Source organism: Larus michahellis, chromosome 2, assembly GCF_964199755.1.
Source record: "Larus michahellis chromosome 2, bLarMic1.1, whole genome shotgun sequence".
Lineage (NCBI taxonomy): Eukaryota > Metazoa > Chordata > Aves > Charadriiformes > Laridae > Larus > Larus michahellis.
This window is the reverse complement of record NC_133897.1, coordinates 159,689,274-159,711,671: the sequence shown is the minus strand read 5'-3', so window position 1 is coordinate 159,711,671 and position 22,398 is coordinate 159,689,274. Positions and strand designations below refer to the sequence as shown.

The 22,398-nt window shown below is 40.1% G+C and overlaps 1 protein-coding gene across 1 annotated transcript in view; it reads left to right on the top strand.

The window, feature by feature from the left end:
• ADCY8 (adenylate cyclase 8) overlaps positions 1-22,015 on the top strand; it is a 128,019-nt gene extending 106,004 nt beyond the window's left edge. The window contains exons 14-18 of the mRNA XM_074577834.1: positions 5,037-5,195; positions 8,364-8,510; positions 15,194-15,286; positions 19,812-19,926; positions 21,427-22,015. Of these exons, the coding sequence (XP_074433935.1) occupies positions 5,037-5,195; positions 8,364-8,510; positions 15,194-15,286; positions 19,812-19,926; positions 21,427-21,914 (1,002 nt within the window). The 3' untranslated portion in view covers positions 21,915-22,015. The remainder of the gene's footprint in view (positions 1-5,036; positions 5,196-8,363; positions 8,511-15,193; positions 15,287-19,811; positions 19,927-21,426) is intronic.
• The last annotated feature ends 383 nt before the right edge of the window (positions 22,016-22,398 follow it).

Genomic DNA, 22,398 nt, shown 5'->3' with positions numbered 1-22,398 from the left:
ATCATAACCAGGACTTAGGGGCCTCAGAGCTTTAAGATTAATATCTTTGAGGAGAATCCGGGTATTTCAGGAATTCATACACAGTGCACAGGGAGAGTGAAGTATGACAAACTGCAATTTAAAACAACAAATGCATTGAGTAAAAGCTGCCTAAAGCAGGGTGTTTTCTCCACCACTTCTGGCTGGCAACCTCTAGGCTGCTGCATGTCGGACATGCTGATTTCAGGTAGTGTCTGTTCACATAAAGGCAAGCTACATTAAAGGAAGCAGCAACCACAATTGCCTTTAGACATTGTCCTGCATGTTCAACTTCTTTAAAGATTTTCCCTTAAAGAGCATTAAGCAGATTAATACCAGCATTTCTCAATCCTAATTTTAGTGAGGCAATAAGAGAGGAACGTTGCTGTGATGAATAACACAATATTATATGATATATTACAACACAATAACTTTGTAAGTTGTGCAGGTACCTTCAGGCTCCATTCTTTCCATAGAAGAGCAAAAAAAGGTGAGATCTAAATATTCCAGTAATTTTCTTCCTTTTTATCTTCTTTTTGAGGAAATGAGGAATGAGTGAGCAGTGGAAGCAAAGGATGAAATGTGCTTTGTGCCCAGATTTAAGTTTGATGAAAAACAATGTACTTTTTGATAGATCTTTATCAAGACATAAAGCCCATTTGGGAAAAATATGCGACAAATAAGATCTAAATATCCGAAATTCATGATAAGCCTTATAATATTGCTGATGATTCTTAAGATACGCAAAGATTGAGAATGGTCTAAAGTGAGGGTAAATACCAAGAAAGAAAACACTAAAGGAGTTTAGGTAGACCAAGGATTAGGCATAATCCAGGCAATGCTCTTCAGGATCACAGTTCTGACTGAGTTGTCTACAAAAGCCTGATCTGGGGTTTTTGAAAGTATTTTCCAGCCCAGATGCCAGTCATCACAGCACAGTCTTTACCTATTCTATTAATTTTCCTGGTTCCATAAAACAGGGTGGCTGCACTCAAACTACTGTTGGAAACGGTCCCTGAGATGTGCTAACTGCTGATTGTTCTCCCAAATGATTCATAAGGCCACTCTGTCAATATGACAATATCCAACAGCAGTACTCAGGAACATTTCCTTGTATTTTTTAATTTCCGATTATAGAGTTAATGCCAACTAAAATATATATTAAAAAAATTCATCCAGAGCACATGTAAAAAAAAATAATCTCTGCAATAGTCTGAATTGATGGGGAGCACAGTAAGTCCAATAAAGCTGTCCTCCAGCACAGTTTTACTTCTCACAAACTGCAAAAGTATTCTGAAGTAGAATAGCTTAAAACTTGCCTCATTCTAGGTGGATTTACAAAAAAGATTACTTTTGTAAGATTAAGTTTATGGGCCTTTAATTTCTGAACAGCTAACTATTGTTCTTTATGCATTGTGATTTAAAATTAATCCCCAGTTTTGTACCCAGAATTTTAAAATAGATTCAAGAAAAAGTTGTGTGAGACCATCTAATTAGACTCAGAGCTTTCTTAAAATCTTACCTGTACTTCAGCCAATAAATCTCATGGGTCTCTTGTGCTAAACCCATAATTAAAAGTTGTTGTGTAACTGTTACATGACATTAGGCTAAATAGACTAAGTCCCAATTAGAAATCCAATTTCATCTAGAAGCACATCGTTTTAACACAAGTAATACATATTTTACAGCAGTGTTTCCACAAGCTGAACTTGCGAAAAAGCACATGAAAGAGTGTTGAGGATAATTTCAAGACTAGACTTATTCTGTTGTAAAATGTGTTCATTTACTGCTTTATCTTTTTGATGAGTTCAGTTGAACATTTTGTATGAACATAAACTATCCCTTGAAATCTTATCAAAATACAATACCGTATATAGTCTTCTCTACTAGAAATACATCTCTAGTGAAAACACGCAATATAAATAACTTATTAACCCTGAGTGAAACCTTCTGCCATGGCTTTAAAAGGGAAGGTTTTACCAATTGCAAAGAGGGAATAAAACTGCCCACAGCAGACTCAGTGCCTCCTCTCCCTCCACCCCAATTAGACCTAAAAAGAGGCCTTATAAAACAGAGGGCAAAACCCTGAGGGCAAAACCCTCTCTAGTTGCTTTTAGATTGTAGATCCGAGTGTAGTTCTTGCCTACGCCAGATGAATGTTGTGGTGGAGGCAAGTGATGACTGACTGACTGGATTGTTCCTCTACTTCTGGGGCTCTTTGGTACAAGGGAAGCCTTGAACTTTGGCAGCTTAGTTCTACAGAGTCTTGTGGAAAGGGAGGAAGATCTGACACCCCCCTCCTACACAGCAATTTATCTGCAACAAACCTGACCTCCTGAACCTTTTTCATGCTTGGGAAAAAGAGAAGGAATGAGGAAATGCAAAGAGGAGATTTTCCCAATTGAAAAAGAGAGGAGGAGACATACCTAATTCTGGTATTATGCCCCAGATCTCTTCATTATCCTTTCTGTATTTGGATTTTAGTGTAGTGAAGAAAGGATATTTGCTTGTTTTATCTGGAGTTAGACTGTTTTCAGTGGTTGAAAGTGTCCCTTTGGAATGTAAATCCTCTTTTCTCACTCTCTAAGGAAGAATATTCTGCCCCTCAAACACTGATCCTTTGCACGTGGCAATTGTCTTCAGAGAGGCTGGGTTGTACAGCATTTAGAAGACATAGTCAGTGTTAGGCTTTCTGTGTAATACGTATTCTCTATTTTCTTCAGTCACTATAGGAATTAAGGGTGTTTTGTAGAGCTGTTAGGGCAAGAAAACCTGGACATCTCAAGATTTATGTTGCAGACAGTCATTTTTATTGTCACCACTGTGCCCAGGATGTGCCCATTTCTTTACACAATCAAAAAGTAAACCCAAGACTCAACCTTATAATTTTTTTTAGTTTTAACAAATATCAGAACTCAGCAAAGTGTTTTCTTTCTATTTTCAAAGCTCATATGAAGCACACCCTTTTATCTCTGAACTGACAGTTTCATCTCAGTTGTCCACTGATGATTCAAGAAAAATCTTTCGTGTTACAATGTGATTATAGATAACTGGAATGATGTTATCTGAAATGTAAAGATTAGCTGATGCTATTCTGAGCTGGGTTTAGAGCTGTGAAATTTTCTTGTACAGCAGCACAAAAAAATCATCTGTGAAAAAATGTACTACAGGTTTTTCCAAAGCTCTTATTGTAGTGGCATTAAATATCTGAAGCATCAAAGAACTCAGAATCCACCAGCAGCTCCTGCTCCAAGCCAATACCTTTAGAACTCCTTGCAAAATTATAGTCGATGTTGCCTTCACAGAGATAAAAGCCAGTTATGAGCTGGTATAGGCTCTGTCTTCTAGCACAAAAGGCAGGGGGAAGGAAACTGAAAAAGGTCTAAAAAATGGTTTAAAAATATTTTTTCCGGAGCTTTTTTTTTTGTTTAGTTAATTTAGGGAATTAATAGACACAAGATGAAAGATCAAAATATTAGAACTAGAAAAGAGATTAATCATTTCTAAAGATGGCAATAGCATCCAGAGGACAAGTAGATCACTGCTAAAATGAATACAAACTTTGGAAGTTTATGTCAAGCCAGGGCCACTTTTAGCTTTTAGGAAGGAAATCTCTCTGGAATACAGTCAAACTATAAGGCCCCTTGCGAGGTGCTGTACATTTTCTTCTGAACAGTTTGGCATTGATCACTGCTGGTGATGAGAAATGTGGACGAGTTACTAAACAATGCCTGAACACCCTCTCAGTCACTCCACCCACTGCAGGCTTGCCCTTTACTTCGGCTTCGTACGTGAATTATATCCCAACCACTTCCTTAGTCCCAGCACCTTTCAGCAAACCATTTGATGTCTCTCCCAATTGTAAAATGCATTTATTTGTTGGTATGATATGCTTCTCTGGTGGGTGTTTGATTATTATCTCCAGCTAGAGCATCTCAAGCCTCACAAATTATTTTATCTTTCAGTTTACTACCCAGAGACATATTTTCATCATTTTCAATAAGGTCGTAGCTTAATAAGTCACCCCTTGTGCAAGCTCCGGTATCACCCCTCTTAAAATCTGGTTAAAAGTCTCCATCAGTGTAACGTACCCAAAAGTTCTGGCAGTGTTGGTCTTGTCCATGTGCTGAGACATGTGCCTCTCGGGCAAACAATGTGATTTTTTGACATCTTCCTGCTTCAGCTAGCAGACAGTCACCATTTATGTATATATGAATGTGCGCTTATATATATATATGCATACATAAGCTGTGCTGTGCAGGAATCTTCCTTTTGTTCTGTATACATACAGCACTGAAAACTATTAAACTTTGGTTTGTAGGTGAGGGTGTCAGGCATTGCCACTGTGTACATACTAAATTGGGACTGCAACTCTGGATCCACATTGCGTCAGGGACAGAGTATTCAGGGGGTTGTCAAATAGCATATATTTCACTATCTTTTAAAAGACTTAAATTGCAAAAAACTGCATGTCCCAACAGTAGAAATACCTTATTTTGGTGCCACAGATTTGAAAGTCCTCTTTGGGAGTGTGTTGGGCTGTTATATAGAGATTTGCTGAAAGATGCTCATCCTTGAGAAGTAAATTTTCTGTCTCTGCAAAGTGTTTAGAATGACTCTTGTGCTATTGTCTCATGAAACCCATTTCATTTGAAAACACATGAAAGAGAGAACAAATTTATTTCATACTGATATCTTCCAATACCTTATGTCCTGTCTGACTCCATTATCTAACTAATAAAGAGTTGTTTAAAAGGAAAATAATTGTGACATTTTCTACCCACTGTAATATGACAAATATTATTTTGCCTAAGATTCCTCTGAGACACTCACCATACACAAGGCAAAGAAATAATCTCTTTTTCTGACAATGAAACCATATTCTTTCGGAGTCAAAGATCTTCAGCAGCACTGGAGGTGGTTACATGGCAGGAGCAGCCTGCCAGGATGACAATACAATCTCTACTCTTATCTTGTCTGGTTTTATTTTTGCCTTTTTTTTCTTTCTGGAACTATAGCTGGAATACACAGCAAGGCTGGATTTTCTGTGGCGTGTTCAAGCAAAAGAAGAAATCAATGAAATGAAGGAGTTAAGGGAGCACAATGAAAATATGCTACGGAATATTTTACCCAGTCACGTTGCCCGTCACTTCCTGGAGAAGGATCGGGATAATGAAGTATGTATCAGTTCTATTTCTAACACTTTTTTCTAAGTAGCAAAAGAAAAGCAGATTTGTTAGGAAATTCTTAGAACCTAGGTCTCAAAAGGATTCATTACACAAACACTGCCAATATTTGGGATCTGATCCACATTAAAAAAACATTCAGGTTTTAAGATAAAGGGTTCTGCACTTCTAGGGCCACACCTGGAGTGGTGTTTCCAGGTTCAGGCTCACAAGTAGGAGACATATAGAAGCACTTCTAGTGGAGGGCGACCAAGATGATTAGGGGATTGGGGCACATGACATGTAAGGAAAGGCTGAGAGACCTGGGTTCATTCAACCTTAAGAGGAAAAGACTGAAAGAGGATCATTGCCCTCAACTGAAGACAGAGCTAAACTATTCTCTAATGTGCAAGTGGAAGGACAAAAGGCAATGACACAAGTTGCAGGAAGAAAAATCTCAGTTAGATACAAGAGGGGAAAAAAAGTCCCAGGAAAGTAATCATTTCATCGGGGCTCAGAGAGGTTGTGAAATCTCCAGCCTTGGAGATATTCAACCCTCAACTGAACAAGGCCACAATAAACTTAACCTAATTGTCCCTGCTTTGAGTCAGAACAATATTAGATGAACTTCAGGGGTCCCTTCCAACTTCTGGGTCTATGAAAATCTAGAATTCCTAAAAAAGAACTGTGAATTTAACAGAATCCCTGTTCAACCTTAAGACAAAACTATTATTAGAGCCCTGCCAGTTATTATGGAAGGAATCTGTGCAACAGGCTGCAACAGACCTGACCCTCTTGCATCTTCAGACCCAAGAGAACATTTCTACTGTTTCATATTGCCCCTGAATTGCCTTTTTGGGGCAGTTAACATTTGCTTCATTGCAAATGGAGCAGACCCCGATACTACCCATGAGTGTGTTCTGGCGTATCTGCATTATGGATTTTCAGGGAATACGTGTCCTCTCTTACACATTCATTCACATACACTTACATGCATAATAATCTTCAAAAGCAAACAGATGCCCCATGGATCACTGCTGATGCTTCAATAATTTGCCACTGAATTCAATTCCACCACCTCTGCTTTTTGTAAGGCAATTTCCAGAGTGGCTCTACTTGGGGATGATTTATGCATGAGCTGGCTGGCTGTAACATCTACCAGATTTCAGTACAATCAATCCTGCAGTTCATGTCTGACCATTAAGCTAATTTCTGTGCTCTCAAAAAATGAATTACCGAATGTGTACTGTAAGTGTTTTCTTGTGGATGTGTTATTCCTGTCTTGATGCTTCTTACCAAAAATAGAAAAAGTAAGCAGCTGAAGGCTCAGCCAGTTGTTTTCTGTCTTCACAATCTGAGGAAAGAGTATGCCTGCATGCATATATGCTTCTCCTAGCATGTATTGTCTAGTCTTCCATAGGCATCCACAGACTAATGTGTGTATTACTTTTTTCTATATCACAGAATCACAGAATGGTTTGGGTTGGAAGGGACCTCAAAGATCATCTAGTTCCACCCCCCCCTGCCCTGGGCAGGGACACCTCCCACTAGACCAGGTTGCCCAAAGCCCCATCCAGCCTGGCCTTGAACACCTCCAGGGATGGGGCATTGACAACTTCCCTGGGCAACCTGTTCCAGTGCCTCACTACCCTTACAGTAAAGAATATCTATGAAAGGGAATGAGTGTTCTTAGAATACAGCTTCCATGACCCTACAGATGTTCTTCAGTGAAAGCAAGTGTAAGAACAGAAAGGGAATCAATCATGTTTTTTTTCTCAATCAAAGCTTTGCAGTGTCCTTGGGAACTAGCAAAATTTCCCCACTTTTGCTGTAGGATGTATTGTTACAGAGTCTAGATAACTAGCAGCATTAGCAGCACAGCAAAGTGCAGGGCAGGGATTCAGGATGCTTTTCCAGGGAGAAACAGGATGAAGGAAGAAGAGGAGCCTGAGGTGTTCACATCAAGTGTATGGCGTCCAGCAGTATGTGCTTTTGTCATGATGACCGAAGCACTGAAATTTACTAAAGCACACTAACAAGAACATTGAGAAGTAACTACTCTAGGTCAGAATGTCATAAGAGAAGTCTCAGAACAGAAATGAAAGTATCTGCCATTGGGTAAAACTACAGAAGCTGAAAGTAGAAAAAAAAAAATAAACAAAAGAGAATGCATATGGTTGTAGTATATTACCCACTAGAAAAGCATATCAGGAGTTGTGGGGGGCTCTGTCTTTGGCATTTTTAAAATTGAAATTAGTTTTGCTCCTAAAAATTTGTTTAGGCTCAGAGAAGAACTGACCACATTTTCACATACATAACGACCAGAATCCATCCATAAATAAATCTGTCTTTCAGTACCAGAGTGAATTATATGGATAATGTAAGTGGAATCTTATCCCAGAACATAGTTTATCCTAATAGCCTCCTGTGTCCGATCTCTTGTAAGCTGCCTTTTGCCCCCAGTAACTCCATTATCACCCTCATTTCTGTTTCTCCCTCCTTTCAAAGCCTAATAGGAGGAACATCTCCCAAAGCCAAATGGCTCCGTGGTCACCTTGGGAGAACCACAACTTACCACAGAGTAAGGGCTCACTGAAAACCTGTTAATAGATAAACTTGTAAAGAGCTGCAGTAGTGTGACCTATAAATTATCCACCAGAAAATGTGGTAACTAAGAGGACTTTTTACGAATAAGTCATATTAGACATTTTAAATGGTGCCATCTGATCCCTCTTAATCAACAAATTTAGAAATATATGTCAACTGCAAACATTCATGAGACAGACTTAAACAATAATATATAATAAACATTAAGTTCCTTCTACTTGCCTAACAGGGTTTGATTCTCTGGTATTTATGCTTGCAAATGAATCCTTCATTTCTTCAAGTGGCTCCCCATACAAATCAAAAGAAAAGTTCTATTTCATTTTTGCCCCCTGATCTCAGAAGCAGAAAGAGTGTGCTTTCAAAGAAAGGACAAACCCTGCATACAATCCGTGCTAAAAATGTGAGAGCTGTCAGCCTCCCGTTGAACATGGCTAACATTTAATATAGTAATGCTAACCTCAGATATTAAGATATTACACATGCAGAAAATAGGAAACCTCTTTTATTTGCAGCCATTTATGTTCTCTTCCCTATATTACCCCTTCAACTAATTTTTCTTCATTGTTCTTTTAGGAATTATACTCACAGTCCTATGATGCTGTTGGTGTGATGTTTGCTTCTATTCCTGGATTTGCTGACTTCTATTCCCAGACTGAGATGAATAACCAAGGAGTAGAATGTCTGCGCTTGTTGAATGAAATCATTGCAGACTTTGATGAGGTAATAACAGCTACTAGCGAAAATCTGATGTGCTTTACAATATGAGTTCACAAATACCAAATATGTCATCTTAAATTATGAAATTTTGTAACTACTCTACTTCCAATAATTGTCTGGGGTTTTTAGTCCAATTACAATTGTCTATTTTGCTTTTTTGCACTTAGTCTTGCCAAACTTTGGTCTGAATGACCCAGTGAGATAAAAACTGAAATCAATAGTTATTCGAGTATAAACACACATAAATAAAAGCACAATCTCCTCCAGTGTTTCTCGAAGTAGAGCATGCCATAATTCTGTAGAAAAAAGAAGGATGAAGATATTTGCAAGAGTAGTGGTCTAAATGCAAACAGACGAACATATTGTTTTGAAGACATTGCTTGAATGGACTCAATGAATGTTTAAGGTAAAACTGTGTCAAGTTAAATGTGAAGCACACAGCTCAGAAGCGAACGTTGGGTAGAGAATGAAAAGTGGCGACATATTAACCACCAAGGAGACTTGTCTGGTCAGGTATGTTATACAGAAGTGAATGAAGTAAAGCTGCTTGCTTTACTGAGGAATTCAGGGGTGAAGGGAAATTTAAAAAAAATAAAATGGAAATGACACAGAAAGGAAAAATAATTTATTTAGGTAACCTGTCCAGTTAATTTCAGAAAGAAAGCTGAGGAGGTGATAAGGTAAACTGAAGAAGACAAGTCAGATCCTCAATGTACATATTGCCAGGTGGAAGCAAGGAAAAATTGATAAGTGAAGGGGAAGTCAGGAGCTAGTTGCATAGTTGGTATTGCGTACTCCGCCAATGAGTCAGTAAAGGTGCTTAGACAGGTGGTATTATGTCCTGCCCAAGAAACCCATGTTCTGTTTAATCTGTTTATCCAAAGGAATTTTTTAACTCATTTCTCTGTTGTGGTGGAGTATCAACTGGAGAAGACATGCCAGCTTAAAACTAAGATGCAGTTCAAGAAAACAGAATTTGTTCCCTCAAAAGGAGCTGTATCTGAATCTCACATCCCACATGAGCTATGTAACCATGGAGCAATTGTCTAAAACAGAGAAGGAAAAAACTCCACTTAGGCTGTGGCTTGAAAAAAGATAACATCTTTTACCACTTTGTCTCTAAACTCAAAAAGCATTATCAGAGAGCAAAAAATAGAGTTTTTGAGAGAAGAGAAGAAGGCAAAATTAGTCTTTGCATCTGGACCAGAATTCCGTCCATAGATTAAGGTCCTTTTTTTCCAGGAAAATAAAGCATTGGCAGAGTTCAGACCTCTCCAGGGTTTAGAATACAGCCGAATGAAGACTTGAGAATCAGAGTCTTCTTTTTTTTTTTAAATTTATTTAGTTCTACCTCAGTCCTACTTTAAACATCTATGTCTCTTTGAGCATCTAGCCTAGAGTTTTTGTTTTGTTTTGTTTTGTTTTCTTTGAAGAGCAAGTACCTTCAAGGGTTTTAGAGGAAGGTACTGGAAGAAAAGATGAAAGTGGAAGGCACACAACTGAGAAAAAGAGATTAGGAAAAAAAGTTTCTGGTTTTGGTTTTGTTTCTTTTTTTATTCCATCCTAAGCAGCAAGTACCTAAGGCCTCTCAAAAGTTTTGAAGAATTTATTTTCAATTTGCTCCTCTGGTGGGAGCTATATTATCTTAATTTCATAGGCGGAAAACAAAGCACGAAAGGGTAATTGACTTTCCTACATTTTTTTGAAAACAAAGATACTTGTTCCCATGCCAGAAGCTAGAAGCTAACTATGAACCTAGATCAGGGTCTTAACTGCAACTTCATCCTTCCTCATCCTGGCCATCTGCATGGGGAATGTTCACAGACTGGTAGCTCACAAAAACTGGACCAGGGTTAAGATTACCAAACTCTGAAAGACAAAGAAATTGAGATTTTATCCATATAATTGGACAGATACTAAAATTACTAGTGGGAAGTAGAAGAATTCACAGGGGATGTGTCCCTGTGAATTTTAGAAGAACACAAACCTACACTCCTATGAGAAGAGCTCTGTAACATGATAAGCTCCAGCATTGCATTCCCTATAGGTATAAATAGAATCATAGAATTGTTAGGGTTGGAAGGGATCTTAAAGGTCATCTAGTTCCAACCCCCCTGCCATGGGCAGGGACACCTCCCACTAGATCAGGTTGCTCAGAGCCCCATCCAGCCTGGCCTTAAAAACTTCCAGGGATGGGGCTCCCACCACCTCTCTGGGCAACAGGTTCCAGTGTCTCACCACCCTCATGGTGAAGAACTGCATCCTAACTTCCAGTCTGAAATGACCCATTTCTAGTTTTGATCCATTCCCTCTAGTCTTACCATTACCTGACATCCTAAAAAGTCCCTCATCAGCTTTCTTGTAGGCCCCTTTAAGATACCTGCTTCTTATTTCTGAGATCTTGCACAGCTGTCAGCATTCTTCTTGATTAATAGTTTTGTTTTTCTTTCCAGATCTGATTAAAAGTATTATGGCTCAAACTTAATGCAAAGGCTATTGCTATGAATTAATTTAAGATATTTTGTCATGCACGCTCACATAATCTTCACAACAAAATTCCATTGCTGCTGTTGCAATTACTGAAGACAAGGTTTTCATCAAAAGCCCTAACACAATATTGCATCCAGGCCCCTAACACCTGCTCTGTAATTAATAAAGGACCTAATTAGGGACTTTATTATGTCCCAGACATGTTTAGTTGAATAATAGATGTGTTCTTGGTATGGGTAGTAAATGAAATTATGTGATCCCCTGCTGATTGCTAACCCACTTCCATCATGGTCATGCCATTAGTTTATTCTGCCTAAGCAATCTGAAAGGTGATATGCCAGACAGAACAACTGAAGTCAGTAATCCTACCCATGGAAAAGGAACCAGAAGTAATTCCAGGTATGATGCTTCAGAGCCAGTAATCTTTCCACGTAACTATTGACTGACACTACATAACGTCACTGTTCCTTGTTTCTCATGATGGTTTCTTGCCAAGATTGCCTGCTGTCTCAATACAGCCCCGGAGGCAAAATGCAGATGTGCAGCTCGAGAGCAGAGCAGATCTGTTAGACATAGGAAAACTTTGCTCCTCAGCGTCACGTGAACACCCCTGTGGAGATACCCAAATGTAGAATTCTTAGCACAGGAGTGTAACACTGGTGCCAGGAGTGTTCCTGGTGCCATTTGAGATATCCTAGGTGATTTGAGACACCTATATAGGATCTTCAGGTCCCATACTGCACCCTCAGAAAACTTATGCTGTTCTGGAGCAAGTCGTTGCAGGTTTTTCAGGGAAGCATGCTCTAGAGGACACAAGGCATCTATGTTTAGACAACTGAATTGACTTCCTAATCTCAAATCAGTTTCTACTGTGAGTCCGCTCCATTCTTTATGTAGATAATAGTGGGGATGCTGCGTCCACAGGGCCAGAAAGATGTTTCTGAATTAAAGTGGTAGTAAAAATAAAAATTGACCTAGTTTGGAAAATGTGATAAGTGCACGAGAAGGAGATCTGGGTTATTTCTTTCTTCTTTTTAGAAGAGTTTCCTTGTTACTACAAAACAGAAAGCTTACAGTCCAGATCTGTTGTTTTGTTTTCCAGGTAACAGATCTATGTTAGAGAATCAAGGGCAGTTAAACAAAAAATAGTGAACTATGGAACAGAACCTGCCACCAACAACTGCATGGGGTAGGAGGCCACAGAGGAGCCAGGCTATGACCGGGTCTTTCTTAGGCACCCAAGGGAACCTGGTCCAAAAGTCAGTCTTGGGGAGTAGGTAATTGACTCTTCTCAAAGCACAGCCTTTACTTAGGGTTGTTTTTTTTTCCCCTGATGGCTCACAAATCTGTTCATTTCCAAATTATCCAGGCAGGCTTCCTATTGACTGAGGCAGAATGGGAGGTGTTGTGTTTTGGACTGAAAAAAGAAGATTTTTTTTAATTTGACATATAGCATCATTATAGAATAGTTATATGTAATTTCCTATTTTGTACCCAAGCACAGAGGTGCTGACAGGAGCAGTTCATACATCAAAAAACAAAAATGAACATTGCAAATCTACTTTTATAATTACCCATTTGTTACATGATTGTAGTCTTAAGACACATACAGGGCTAAACTCCCATTCTTACAGATGTTGCACCAAAAAAGTAATATTGGAACATTTCTCCTGAAGATTATGAGTCTTTAAGGATTTTTTTTTATTTATTTAATATTCTTTCTAGCCTTTTTAATCTATCACTTATGTATCTTTGTGATGTTACAGTTGGGATTTGTGCTTCAATAAGAGCTTTCTCGTTCATGGGCTCTGTTTTCCCCCATTTTCTTTATCCAGCAGTGATTTACATGGTGTTTATGAGAACAGATTTTAATATATTATGTTGCCACAAATAGAAGTTTCAACGGAACGCAGGATCCTGCTTTCAGACTTCGCTGATTACTTTGCAATTGTGTGCCATGTCCTGGAACATTTTCTGTTGGACTACTTTGTACATGTCTCATTGCATGTGTATATCCCAGGGTCTGACCTCCATATAACCTTGGCTGTACATGAAACGCAGCAACAAACCATTAGTTGCTTTTCAAATACCAACCACATTATAGTGTTTGAAAATGTTCCCTGGACTATCTTGGTAAATTAGCAAGCCTATTTAAAATGTCGTAACAAATAGCAGATGATTTAGGACTGTGTTGGAATATTTTTCCCAAATATCAAAATCCACCATCCTTCAAAGACAGTAATTGGTAAATAAACCATTATTTGAAGAAGAAAAGAAGCTATCTAACGGACACGATAAAGCAGGAAAAAAATAGAGATTTGGAAACAACAATGAATGAGAAGAAAAAAGATAATTTGAGATTATTTCTTCTAAATTACCTTGCAGCCAATACGTCCTTTCTTTCTTAAAAAGAGTCATTTTAGATATTTATCATACATTCAAGATTACTGTGCTGTTTGCTGTTGCTTCCAGCAACCATCTGGAAATGAAAATATAGGCTGGTTTTAACCAAGACCATTTTCTCCCCTTGCCCACACACCTGGTGCTCTCAGACTGCTCACAAAAGCAGAGCTACAAGAAGCGATCTTTTTCTTTAAGAGAGCAGTTGGAAGAGCTGCCCTTGTAGGAGGGAAACGTAGATAATGGGCTTCTCTGGTAGTCTGAAGAAAAATGAGAAGCAGGTCAAGTTTTTGGACTTTCCTGACTTGGATGGGAGCCATTAACCATATGGCTTTGTATTCCCTGCGCGCAATGCTGTGCAGCCTCCCATTAGAGACAGATGGTGCGATATCTGTACACGAACAGCAAAGCTTCCAAGACCCCGGCGCTCCGGCTGACGTACTCTGTGGTTAGTTCCATGGCAGGGGATATTTCATGTTATGCCTTTGGTATGTTTCTCCCTTTGAATGAAACAATCCCTTTAGTTTTTAATTGACAGGAAACTCAAGCACACAAGATAGAAAAAGAATGCACGACAGTGTTTAAAAAAGGGGGGAAATGCTTCATTAAATTTTTGCCTGACCACAGCAAGAATTTTTTTTCATTTAAATCCCCACTAAGTTGAGCCATTGGAACTGAAAGTTCGAAATTCCTTTTCTCTGTGAACTGTTTTATTTTTTTCTTCCAGGACTGCCTAAACATGTTGATACCTAAATGTGTTTGATATCGTATTGTTTATCATGAAGTTTCCTGGGCTTAACATCAGAAATACACAAATCCGGTGATGAAGTTATATGTGCCCATATCCCACATAAAGCTCTATTGATAGAGTTCACAACCTGAACTCTGCTTAAGTCTCTCAAGGAATGTAAGGCTCTGGCTTCTATTTCATGGAAAGTCCTAAGTTAAACTGAGAATATGGACTTGCAATAGGGACCAAACTGTCACTCCCATTCCACTCAGTGTTTTAATCACTAGACTAAATTTATTCTTCCCCATGCAGGTTCTCAATGTGACAAGTTCTTTATGGCTACTTAGCACCTATAGCTGTCCCAAATAGATACAGATGTTTACCACTTCCCATTTGTTCCTTGTATTTTTTGTAGAAGGGGAAAATACATAACAAAAGTGTGGACTGAATGACTCAATGGGCATACCAGTGTTAGGTCTGACAGTAAGTAGAGGGAAGCATGGGATATAGGAGGACTTGATTTCTCATAGAAGTTCTTTGGAGGCATCTACCTCCATCCATTGACTGTGTAAAATTATTAAAATGGTTATTTGAAGTGGACTGAATTCCCTTTAACACTGGTCTCATGACCCGGATTGTTACTGTAGCAGCACTTAATTTGCAAACTGAGTTCCTCCAAAAGAGATTTAAGAACACTTAAAAGTCTTCTTACATTCACACATACATACACAGAGTGTCTGCCTTCACTAATTTTCAGTGATTATACCTCAGGAAACGCAGGACTCATCTACATTTAGATTAGGCTGGAATATGCATGTCTTATATTATCCATTATGTGATTTACCAAACAGCTTTACAGAGCACGGCAGAATTTAGCTTGAATGCTCTCTGTGAGTACATGATGTTGCAGAAGTCCCAGCTCAGTGTGTCACAGAACCCAGCATGTACTGTGCGCTGTGACCAACTGGAAGATACCATAACTGTAATGCTTCATTTCAATATCTGTAGGAGCATTTTGCATTAAGACTTACAGAAGTAACAGTGGGTTTTTTTACGTATGTATTAGTTACTAGGTGAAGAGAGATTTCAAGATATTGAAAAAATTAAAACGATTGGCAGCACATACATGGCCGTGTCAGGATTATCACCTGAAAAACAGGTAAGAGAATTGTTTTCTCTAAGAAGCAAAGTTTTTGGTGTGTCCAACCATTCATATTAGAGAATATTAGTGTTATCTTTATGATTTCCATAGAGTTGTGTTTGATAAAAGAAAATAGACATTTGGGGCTTCTGGCAGAGAACAGTTGCACTTCTTGATGAATTGAAATGCCATCTTGTGCTTGGAACAAGAACCATATGGATTCTTTCCTCAAATTTAGGTTTATAGGAGAGAAAAAAAATCTCCTTTCAATCACACTGATGTGAATCTAGAGCAAGTCTATCTATATCTTCGGACATACTCTAAAGTTACCACTGTAATTCAGGCTGGAATCTGGCTTGCAGCCTCCAATGGTATATGGAGCAGATCTATTAACTGACGGCATACTTACGCAAGTGTAAGGCTGCATTTATACATTTTTGTGATGATGTAGCTGTATATCTAAAGACAGCACGATAAATTATGCATCAAAAAGAAAGCAGACCCATCGGTTCAACTGAAGCATAGAATCACAGAATCATTTACATGGGAAAAGACCCTCAAGATCATTGAGTCCAACCCTAAACCAAACACTGGCAAGCCCACCACTAAACTACGTCCCTCAGCACCACATCTACACTACACATCTTTAAAATACCTCCAGGGATGGCGACTCAACCACTCCCTGGGCAGCCGGTTCCAGTGCTTGACAACCCCTTTGGTGAAAAATTTTTTCCTAATATTCATCCTAATCCTCCCTTGGAGCAACTTGAGGACATCTCCTTTTGTCCTATCACCTGTGACTTGGGAGAAGAGACTGACCCCAACCTTGCTACAACCTCCTTTCAGGCAGTTGTAGGGAGCAATAAGGTCTCCCCTGAGCCCCCTTTTCTCCAGGCTAAATAACCACAGTTCCCTCAGCTGCCTCTCATAAGACTTGTTCTCTAGCCCTCTCACCAGCTTCATTGCTCTTCTTTGGACACACTTGAGCATCTCAATGTCTTGTAGTGAGAAGCCCAAAACTGAACACAGTACTCGAGGTGCGGCCTTACAGGGGGCAAATACAGGGGGACAATCACTTCCCTAGTGCTGCTGGCCACACTATTTCTGATACAAGCCAGGATGCTGTTGGCCTTCTTGGCCATCTGGGCACACTGCTGGCTCATATTCAGTTGACCGTTAACCAAGACTCCCAGGCCCTTTTCCCCTGGGCAGCTCTCCAGACGCTCTTTCCCAAGCCTGTGGCATTGCATGGAGTTGTTGTGACCCAAGTGCAGGACCCGGCACTTTGCCTTGTTGAACCTCACACCACTGTCCTCAGCCCATCAATCCAGCCTGTCCAGATCCCTCTGCAAAGCCACCCTATCTTCAAGCAGATCAACGCTTCTGGCCAACTTGGTGTCATCTGCAAACTTACCCAGGGTGCACTCGATCCCCTCGTCCAGATCATTGATAAAGACATTAAACAGAACGAGCCCAATACCAAGCTCTAGGGAACACCACTTGTGACTGGCTGCCCACTAGATTTAAGTCCATTCAACACCACTTTTTGGGCCCATCAAGCCAGCCAGTTTTTTACCCAGGAGTAAGTGTACTCATGTGTACTCCCATCCAAGCCATGAGCAGCCAGTTTCTCCAGGAGAATGCTGTGGGAAATGGTGCCAAAGGCTGCTAAAATCTAGGCAGACAACATTCACAGCCTTTCCCTCATTGACTAAGCAGGTCACCCTGAAATAGAAGGAGATCAGGTTAGTCAAGCAGCACCTGCCTTGCATAAACCCATGCTGTCTGGGCCTGATCGCCTGGTTACCCTGTAGGTGCCACGTGATGGTACTCAAGATGATCTGCTCCATAACTTTCCCCAGCATTGAGGTCAGATTGACAGGCTTGTAGTTACCCACATCCTCCTTGTGGCCATTCTTATAGATGGGCATCACATTTTCTAACTTCCAGTCAACCAGGACCTCTCCGGTTAACTAGGGCTTCTGATAAATGACAGGAAGTGGCTTGATGAGCACTTTTGCCAGTTCCCTCAGTACCTTTGGGTGAATCCCATCCAGTCCCATAGACTTGTGTGCATCTAAGTGGTGCAGCAGGTCATTAACCACTTCCCCTTGGATTATGGGGTTTTCATTCTGCTCCCCATCCCTGTCTTCCAGCTCAGGGGTCTGGGTACCCCAAGAACACCTGGCCCTTTCTATTAAAGACTGAGGCAAAGAAGGCATTAAATATCTTAACCTTTTCCTCATCCTTTGTCACTACGTTTCACCCCGCATCCAATAAAGGATAAAGATTCTCCTTAGCCCTCCTTTTGTTGCTAACATATTTGTAGAAACATTGTTTTACTGTCTTTTACATCAGTAGCCAGATTAAGTTCTAGTTGGGCTTTGGCCCTTCTAATTCTCTCCCTGCATAACCTCACGACATCCTTTTAGTCCTCCTGAGTTGCCTGCCCTTCCTCCTAAGGTTATAAACTCTCTTTTTTTCCCCTGATTTCCAGCCAAAGATCTCTGTTCAGCCAGGCTGGTCTTCTTCCCCACCAGCACATCTTTCAGTGCACAGGGACAGCCTGCTCCTGTGCTTTTAAAACCTCATTCTTGAAGAATGTTCAGCCTTCCTGGACTCCTTTGCCCTTCAGGACTGTCTCCCAAGGGACTCTGTCAACCAGTCTCCTAAAGAGGTAGCAGTTCTGCTGATCCCCTTCTGAAGAACATCACAAAGCCAGAAATCTGCATGCTGCCCTCAGTTGCAGAATGCAAATGAAGTTGAGGGAAAAATCAGCCACAGAGGGCACATGCACAGTCACAGCCATAAACCTCAGATAAGTCAGATGAGAGAAATCCATTCATAATTACATCCAAGAATATGCCTGGAAACGGGGTCTCCAAAGGAATAAGATGAGGCTCTAAAATACCATCCAGCGAGAAGTCGGCTGTTGCTGAAATCTGCCTTGCTTGGCAACTGGTGCTTCTCCCCAAGGAAGAGCACCACAAAAAAGGGTGTGCTGCCCCAGATTAACCACAGAGTGGGGATCAGATCTGCCCACATTGATTGCAACTGTCAGGAAAGCAGAAGCCAGATTAGCATAAGCTTTATAAACTAGAAAATTGCCATTGTTTGTTTAGAATACATTATAAAACATGTGCAGTGTAACTAGCTGAGCATCTCCCACCTACAGAGTAACAAGTGATGCTGACAGCTAAAGATCCACAAAACTAGACAGGCATGAGATATTTTTTTTTGTTCCAACTCAAAATGCTTCTGTGCAGAGATGAGGAAAGAAGGACTGAACATCAGGGAGGTAGCTGGTTATAGCTACACGGCTCCTAACCACTTCTTTTGACTCTTGACGTGGGTAAAGATTCAAAGGGAGAAAATCTTTGCAGCATTTCCAAGACTGATTAATTCATCCTTTTTCTAGAACTATAACAGCCTAATGGAATTGTTATGTATATTTTAAATATACTTATCTTCCAAAATACATGTCTATCACCTTGTCAGCATCTAGGAAGTGTGGGCTGCTGATGGAGGTTGGCATGCTGTGAACTGAGTGAGACTGAGGACAAGGACTGAGCACAGCGTGAACAGAACAGGGTGATGCCAGGGAGATGCTTATGTTCAGTATTAAACTCTGAGGATGATGAAAATTGCAAATGGATGGACTGCATGACCCAGGGTGGGGATTGCAATGCTTCATTCCTATGGACTGGAAATTTGATGAAAGAATTACCTGACTTCAGAATAGATGACATGACATCATACCCCTACTGGGACAAGACCAGGGCTGTCCCTTACTCCACTGCCTACTCAGAGAAATAATTAAGGAGTTCTCTGTCCTCCTTTTAGAGTCCCTGCCCCACCATCTGCTCTGTTGGTGTTCTGGGAAGATTAAAACCCACTCCTGGTCCCCATCTGTATATCAACTGCCTGGTAGGAATGGAAATGGAGGGAAAGGAGCAGGGAACGACTTGACTGTTCTAAGCAGAGGCGACAATGAGCTACAGAATACCCTTTTCTTTTCCACTTAACTGGTCCTGGGTTGCCTGGCTTGCCTTTTTGTTCCTGTCACTATTCCATCCCGGGGAGCACTGGAATTAGTGCTTTTCCTGGGTTACAGTTTCACCAAAGGAGAATTATATCTTCCACTTCTTTCGCTCTACTTCTTGCTTACGTGGGTCATCCCTGGTTCTCACTAGTTTTTGTCCCTTGCACCTAAGCTATCTCAATCCTCTTTATACTTTCTTTCTCAGCCTTATATAGATTTCATAAGCCTCTTTAATTCCCATGATTGCCTGTCAGATTATTGACAGGAAATTACTTTCTTTGGTACTTCACCCTAAGCTTCTCTGTATCCAGGTATGCAAGTGTTTTAATATAAATGGCAAGCATTACCCCAAGAGAAGTTCATATTACCTCTCTTGGATCTAGTATGTTGAGACTGTTCTTACAAATTCCAAATTCAGATACTTGGAACTTGGTAGGGATGGGTGGGAGCTGGGCAAATGCAAAACTTTTCTAACATATTGGTTTATAACTTACTCCTCAGCAATGTGAAGACAAATGGGGGCATTTGTGTGCTCTGGCCGATTTCTCCATCGCTCTGAATGAAAGCATACAGGAGATCAACAAGCATTCATTTAACAACTTTGAACTCCGTATCGGTAAGCGTAGTTCAAACATGAGAACTAAAGTGGGATTTTGTCTGCAAGTATCTGACTCCGTAAGTGCACCTCAGGAACGTCGCAAGGACGTGTACAATTTAAGAGACTCCAAATACTGTGCCCTCTGTTTTACATTTTACTTAATCCCAAGCAAAGTTAGAAATAAGAAATTTGCAGAATACGGGCCCTGGTTTGAGGACTGCCTTCTAAGGCTTAGTGAATTGTGAATGGGTACCATAGTTAAGCTACTGTCTTTAGCAAGTCTGGCCAAGACCCCATAGGTATAACACAAAAAGTGAACTGGGCAGCCCAGACCTAACCCCAGGCTTGATACTGGCTTGCACAGTCTCTAAGTAATCTCTCTGTCTTAGATTCTTCTGCAGTAAAGGGGTAATAGTAGCTTACTCTAAACCCTGCGTGTAATACTTTGGTTTTGCACAAAAATTAATTTGCAGTCAGACTTGACCTGTCCCAGTTGCAGCAGCTTTGAATTGCTGTGATGGGGAACCTATTATCCTGGATGGGATATTCTGAATGGCTAGTAGGATGGGACATGAAAAGATGCCACATAGCAGGAGTGAATCTGATGGATTCTCGTGTTGACTGGATCACTGGCCAAAACCAAAAATCACCTGGAAGAAACATGTCCTTTACAGACAACACTGACACAAAAAAGCTGAAGTATATTCATCAGTCACAGCACGAAGGGTCGCAGCATCATTATCTGTGACCTGCACTTCCTTACATTTTTGAACAGAAAACTCTCAGTTCCCAAGATTTCTCAGGGAACATGCATCCATTCTTAGGAAGTGTGGATCACTTGCAAAGATTTCATAGAGCATGAATGCAACAGTATTTGGAAATAATTTCTGTCAAGAATTTTAAAAAAATATTCTTTAAAAAAAGTCTATAAAACTAAGCCTTTTTGCAAAGATCTGCCTTTCTCTATCACTAAATGTATTCTTAAATCACTGCTGTAGAAAAAAAATAGTCTCTTCTATGTTATTGCTTGTATTGAATTTATGCAACAATCTTACAAGATACAGTCTTTCAATAACTTTGTAGAATACTTCAATATTTTCACTTCATGGTACATAAGAATGTAATTTCGTGACTGCATAGCACTAAGAAGGTTGCCTTCAACAAGTGTAAACCCAGAAATCCTTCCAGAGAGTTCTTTTCTACTACATAAGTATCAGTTTGCTGGATACTTAGATTCTGGCAATAGTGCACAGAATACAGATGATACACAAGAACTGTGGTTCCGCTGTGATGGGCGTCCTGTAAAATAACCCTGTGGGTATCACTTTTCATGTTTTCTAGCTTTTCTGGCTTTTTTTTCTTACCTTCTTTGTATGTCCACCTCTTCTTTAAGCTTAGGGATAGGTGTATCTGAACCAGGCTTCATCTGGTTCTTAAGTGCAAATACAGTTTTTAGCCATTCTTGTCTAACTGACTCTCTCTTCCCAATTTTTTTTTAATTTTTTTTTTTTTTAATAGGGATTAGCCATGGCTCTGTCGTAGCGGGAGTTATCGGTGCTAAGAAACCCCAATATGATATCTGGGGCAAAACGGTTAATTTAGCAAGTCGAATGGACAGCACAGGTGTTAGTGACAGAATACAAGTGCCTGAAGAAACGTATCTGATCCTGAAGGACCGGGGATTTGCCTTCGACTACCGAGGAGAGATTTATGTCAAAGGTATCAGTGAACAGGAAGGAAAAATCAAAACATATTTTCTTCTAGGAAGAGTTCAACCAAATCCTTTAATCTTACAACCAAGAAAACTGACTGGACAGTATTCATTAGCAGCTGTTGTATTAGGACTTGTACAGTCTCTTAACAGGCAAAAACAGAAGCAAATCCTTAATGAGAACAATAACTCTGGAATCATAAAAGGACATTACAACCGGAGGACTTTGCTCACTCCCGGTGGGCCTGAGGCAGCAGCCCAGGCAGAGGGGGCTGACAAAACTGAATTGCCATAATCAGCATTTTGTTTGTGTTCTTTTTTTGTATTTCTTTTATATATAAAAATAAATATACAAATAAAAAGGGTTTAATTTTTTTTAGAAGAAGTGTGATTATTTTCTCGTGTGATATTTCGATGAGATTCAAATTCCTACAGTTTAACAAAAGGTGCCGTCATCTCTTCCCTGGGTTTGATTAACCTCTGAATGTCCAGACATAGTAGCTGTAGGACACCACTGCTGTGCCAGCTACTTGCAGAAAGGGGCAAGAATAAACCCCTGACTGGAGGGATTTAGTACATAAATTGTATAGGGAGTTAATGATGGGGAAAGGAGGGAATACTGTCCACACTATTTGGGTGAAAGCAAAGGCATAAGCAGATTGAGTAGGTTCTTCTCACTTTTAGTTGCCTTCAAGATATGCACCTAAGCTTGTTGCCTGGTCTCCATAAGAGCCAGGGAAAAGCCAGTCAATACAGCCAAAGGATTTTAACGTGTGCTA